The 5,577-nt window shown below is 46.7% G+C and overlaps 1 protein-coding gene across 1 annotated transcript in view; it reads left to right on the top strand.

The window, feature by feature from the left end:
* The window catches only part of SLC12A7 (solute carrier family 12 (potassium/chloride transporter), member 7), a 58,961-nt gene extending 57,017 nt beyond the window's left edge, over positions 1-1,944 (top strand). Inside the window, exons 18-20 of the mRNA XM_006876901.1 lie at positions 745-940; positions 1,099-1,268; positions 1,735-1,944. Of these exons, the coding sequence (XP_006876963.1) occupies positions 745-940; positions 1,099-1,268; positions 1,735-1,944 (576 nt within the window). The remainder of the gene's footprint in view (positions 1-744; positions 941-1,098; positions 1,269-1,734) is intronic.
* The last annotated feature ends 3,633 nt before the right edge of the window (positions 1,945-5,577 follow it).

The raw sequence follows: 5,577 nt of genomic DNA on the forward strand, positions 1-5,577 counted from the left end.
TTTTTTTTTTTTTTTTTTGCTTGAGTCTTTTTGTTGTTAAGTTGTAGAAGTTCTTTATATATTCTGGTTGTTGAACCCTAACAAATAGTTGATGTCCATCCGAGTACCTTCTCTCTTTCTGTAGGTAATATGCCTCTTTATAATGTCCCTTGCAAACAGCTTTTCATTTTGATGACAACTGGCTTTTCTTTGTTTGTCTTCGCTGCTATACGTTTGGTGCCATAGCTAAGAAGCCCTTGTTTGTCCCAGTCATAACCCTTTACCCCTGTTGTCCCCTAGGAATTCTAGGGTGTTGCACTTTGTTAGACCACTGGTTCGTTTTGAGTTCCTTTTTGTAATGGTGTGAGGTAGGCAGCCAGCTTTCTTGTTTTGTGGCGATCTAGTTGTCTTAGCTCCATTGGTTGAAGAAGAGTATTCTTTCCCCAGTGGATGCATTTGGCCCCCTTATCAAAAATCACTTGCACTGAAGATAAGAATTTACATCTGGACGACACTATGCTGCTGATGACCCGATTACTGTAACTTTTGAAAGCCTCCGACTTTGTTTTTGGTCGATTGTTTTGTCTGTTTGGGGCCCCTTATACTTGAAATGAGCTAGAGAATTACCTTTTCCATCTCTGCACAGAAGACTGGTGGAGTTTGGATGGGGGTTGTTTTGAATTTGTAGATGGCATCTTAACAGCATTAAGTCTCCTAAGATGTACATTTGATGACCCAAGCTGCCCTCCCTGCTTTCTCCCCCAGAACATCCGGTCCCTGATGGCTGTGGAGAAGACCAAGGGTTTCTGCCAGTTGGTGGTGTCCTCCAACCTTCGGGATGGCACGTCCCACCTGATCCAGTCCGCCGGGCTTGGGGGCATGAAGCACAACACAGTGCTGATGGCCTGGCCTGATGCCTGGAGGCAGGCTGACAACCCCTCCTCCTGGAAGAACTTTGTCGGTGGGTGTGACCCTGGGACTGTCCAGATGTGTGGGATTGGAGATTCAGGTGGTTGGGGGGATGGTGAGCTGGTGGTGTGGGAGACCCCTTAGCATCTGTCCAGGGTGGGATCTGTAGGCTCCCGCACATCCTCCACACTGTACCACGTCTGTCCACAGACACTGTCCGGGACACCACGGCGGCGCAGCAGGCCCTGCTGGTGGCCAAGAATGTGGATCTTTTCCCTCAGAACCAGGAACGCTTCAGTAACGGCAACATCGACGTGTGGTGGGTCGTGCACGACGGGGGCATGCTCATGCTGCTGCCTTTCCTGCTGCGTCAACACAAGGTGGGGGGCCTCTGTCCCGGGGGGGAGGGTCTGTCACACAAGGCCTCTCACAGGGGGGCGTCTGTCATACAGAGCATTTGTCACATGGGGTGTCTCAAAAGGAGGCTCTCTGTCACATGGGACTTCTCATGGGGGCGCTCTGTCACATGGGGACATCTATGACACAGAACATCTGTCACACGGTGTCTGTCACATGGTAGTATCTGTCACATGGGGATTTGTCACACAGGTCACTGGTCACATGGTCTGTCATACAGGTAGTCCTGACCCAGGGTGTCTCCTGACATGGGACATCCGTCACACAGGAGTCTACATCATGCTGAGGGGATCTGTCACATGAACGGCACACCTGTTACATGGGGGTGTGGTAGGGACAGAAGAGTGGGAAGCAGAGGGGAGCCGGTTCAGGGCAGGGCGGTGGGCACTGGCCCGGCGGGGAGAGAGCAGCTGTGGTTCTGTCCACCAGGTGTGGAGGAAGTGCCGGATGCGGATCTTCACAGTGGCCCAGGTGGACGACAACAGCATCCAGATGAAGAAGGACCTGCAGATGTTCCTGTACCACCTGCGCATCAGCGCCGAGGTGGAGGTGGTGGAGATGGTGAGCGCCCCCGGCTGCGTGCTTTATCAGACTTGTCATGGGCACTGGGTGAAGGTCCCCAGAGCAGATCATCAGTAATCCTTTCAGCAACTCAGAGATATTTCGTTTAGGTCATTAATTGTAATTCCCACAATGCATGGTCACAGCCCCCACTTCCTCACTGTAGTTCCTGTTCCCATTCCTCTGTCAACTCTGTCCCTTCTGAACTTTGTTACTGGGTCACCGCTGTCCTTTTGATCTGAAATGATTGATTCTTCCCAGCTGTGAGAGTCTCCCTTTTATCCTGAGAACTGAGCCACAGGTGTGAGTTCAGTCCCCGACCTGAAGGGTGACGGAGGGCCATAGTCTTGGGGTTCTACCAGTCTCCATCTATGTCTTTTATCATTTTGAGTTTTGTTCCCCATTTTGCCCCATTCTCTCTAGGTCCTCCTTTCAGAGCAGTTGGTATAGTTGGTGGGCGCCATCTAGTTCTTCCGGTCTCAGGTCATGGAGACGATTGTGTTCCGTTAACGCCGTTGGACTGATGGTGTCCACACAGCTTCGGTTTTCATCTCTCTTCTTTCCACCAGACGGGAGAGACTAATCAATGGTGGCAGCGGTGGTTGTGTGCGGATGAGTTGGTTCCGACCCATAGTGACTCTGTTTATAGGCTTTCCAAGGTTGTAAACCTTTATCCCACCACACATCTGTCAGTTTGTCAGACTGTGACGGCTTCCGTGTTGCTGTTTTAAATAGCAGCAGGGTCACCCATGGTGGACAGGTGTCAGTGGAGCTTCCAGACTAAGACAGACTAGGAAGGAGACACAGATGACTTCTGAAAGCTTTGGCATTGCAGTGGAATAGTGTCAGCTAGAGTGCCAGAACTGAAAACACAACCGGGGAACAGCTGTCTCCTTGAAGTAGAGTTGACCATGATGATGCCTTCAGGACCTTCATTTGCTGATGGGACACAACTCAAAATGAGAAGAAACCGCTTCAGATATCCGTTAATAATTGCAACAGGGAATGTTTGGAGTATGAATCTAGGAAAATGGGAAGTTGTTAAAAATGAACTGGAACACAGAAAGATTGATATCCTAGGCATTGGTGAGCTGCGGTGGGCTGGTCCTGGCCATTTTGAATCAGACGGTCACATGGTTCACTGTGCTGAGAATGGGAAGCTGAAGAAGAATGGCATCACAGTCGTCATCAGAAAGGACATTTGAAGATCTGTGTGAAGACACATGCTGCCTGTGATAGAGTAGGATCAGTACATCTACACAGGAGCCTGCAGACCCAGTGTGGTGCTGTAGGGTAAGCATTGGACCACAAGGTTTAAACCAACTGGTTCAAACTCACCAACCGCTCCTCAGAAACCCTACACAGGGTCACCGTGAGTCAGAACTGAATCCGTGGTATTTAACAACAACAAAACACAAAGAAGACTAGTTCATACCACTGGTATTCAGAATTACACACCAACCATTACAGTGATGGTGAGATTGAAAATTTCTGATCTGGTGCATAGGATCAGCACTGAACTGTGAACCACAAGGTCAGCAATTCAAACCTACCAGCCGAGTCAGAACCGGCTCAGCAGTACTTAACAACAACAGACAACTTTTCAGTAGGCTATTGATCAGACATTGTTTCGTTGTGCTGTACATGGGGTACAGTTTCGACTCGATGGCACCGGACAACAACAACAACTACAATTGATCAAACATGTGGTCAAGATGTGTAGATAATTACTGGTGATTGGAATACAAAGAGGAAGGATCAATAGTTGGAAAATATGCCCTTGGTGATAGAACCGATGTTGGAGATCGCATGATCGAATTTTGCATGACGAATGACTTCTTCATTGTAAATACTGCTTTTAAACAACAAGGTCCTGGTGTGGTGCTGTGGGTTAATGCACTGGACTGCAAAGTCGTTTGAACTGTAAGGTTGGTACTTCAGGCTTACTAGCTGCTCCTCGGAAACCCTATACGGGGTCGCTATGGATTGGAACCCACTTGATAACACAACAACCGCAACAACACAATGACTTCTCCATTGCAAAGACCTTTTTTAAGCAACATAGAAGATGACCATACACATGGACCTCACCAGATAGAATACACAGAAATCTAATTAACTACATCTGTGCAAAGAGATGGTAGAAAAGCTCCATATCATCCACCAAAACAAGGCCAGGGGCAGATTGTGGAACAGACCATCAATCACTCATATGTAAATTCAGACCGAAGCTGAAGAAAATGAAACAAGTCCATGAGAGCCAAAATCTGACCTTGAATATATCCCACCTAAATTTAGAGATTGTCTGAAGAACAGAAAAGGAAGACCAGAAGACGTGTAGGGTGCCATCAAGAACATCACACAGGAAGAAAGCAAAAAGTCACTAAGAAGACAAGAAAGAAGGAAAAGACCATAATGGATGTCAGAAGAGACACTGAAACTTGGTTTCTAGCGTACAGATGCTAAAGCAAATGGAAGAAGTGAGGAGAGGTCCAAGAGCTGAACAGAAAATTTCAAAGATCAGCTCGAGAAGGCAAAGTCAACTATGATAATGAAATGTGCAAAGACTTGGCGTTAGAAAACCCAGAAAAAAACTCTCAAGCATTTCTCAAGCTGAAGGAACTGAAGAAAAAATTCAAGCCCTAACTTTGCATTATTGAAGGATTCTCTGGGCAAATTACTGAATGATGCACAAAGCATCAAGAGAAGATGGAAGAATACACAGAGTCACTGTACCTAAAGGAAATGGCTAATGTTCAACCATTTCAAGAGGTAGCATAGGATTAAGAGCCAATGATACTGAAGGAAGAAATCCAAGGTGCACTGAAGGCATTGGCAAAGAACAAGGCTCCAGGAATTGATAGAATACAAACTGAAATCTTTCAACAAAGAGAGGCAGCACAGGAGGCACTCACTCATCTCTGCCAAGAAATTTGGAAGACAACTATCTAGCCGACAGATTGGAAGAGATCCATGTTTGTGCCCATTCCAAAGAAAAGTGACCCAATGGAATCCGGAACTCATCAGACAATACAGATATCCTATGTGAGTAAAGTTTGACTAAAGATAATGCAAAAACAGCACCAATAACGCATTGACAGAACTTCCAGAGGGTCAAGCCAGATTCAGAAGAGGACGTGGAACAAGGGTTAGCAGGGCTAATGTCAGCTGGATCCTGGCTGAAAGCAGAGAATACCAGAAAGATGTTTGTTGTTGTTGTTAAGTGCTGTTGAGTCGATTCCAACCCATAGTGACCCTGTGTAGGGTTTCCAAGGAGCAGCTGGTGAGCTTGAACCACCGACCTTGCAGTTCAAACGACTTTGCAGTCTGACGCATTAGCCCACAGCGCTACACCAGAAAGATGTTTTAGCTGTGGTTTATTGACTACACAAAGGTTTTCGATTATGTGGATCATGACAAGCTGTGGACAACATTACAAACTGTGAGTATTCCGGAACACTTACTTGTACTCATGAGAAACCTGTACATAGACCAAGAGGCAGTTGTTCAGACAGAACAAGGGACCACCGAAAGGTTTAAAATTAGGAAAGGTATGTGACAGGGATGTGTTCTTTCACCATACTTATTCAACTTGTATGCTGAGCAAATAATCTGAGAAGCTGGGTTCTATGAAGAAAAACGTGGTATCGGGATTGGAGGAAGACTCATTAACAACCTGCGATACGCAGATGATACAACCTTGCTTGCTGA

The sequence above is a fragment of the Chrysochloris asiatica genome, unplaced genomic scaffold (genome assembly GCF_000296735.1).
Source record: "Chrysochloris asiatica unplaced genomic scaffold, ChrAsi1.0 scaffold00424, whole genome shotgun sequence".
NCBI lineage: Eukaryota > Metazoa > Chordata > Mammalia > Afrosoricida > Chrysochloridae > Chrysochloris > Chrysochloris asiatica.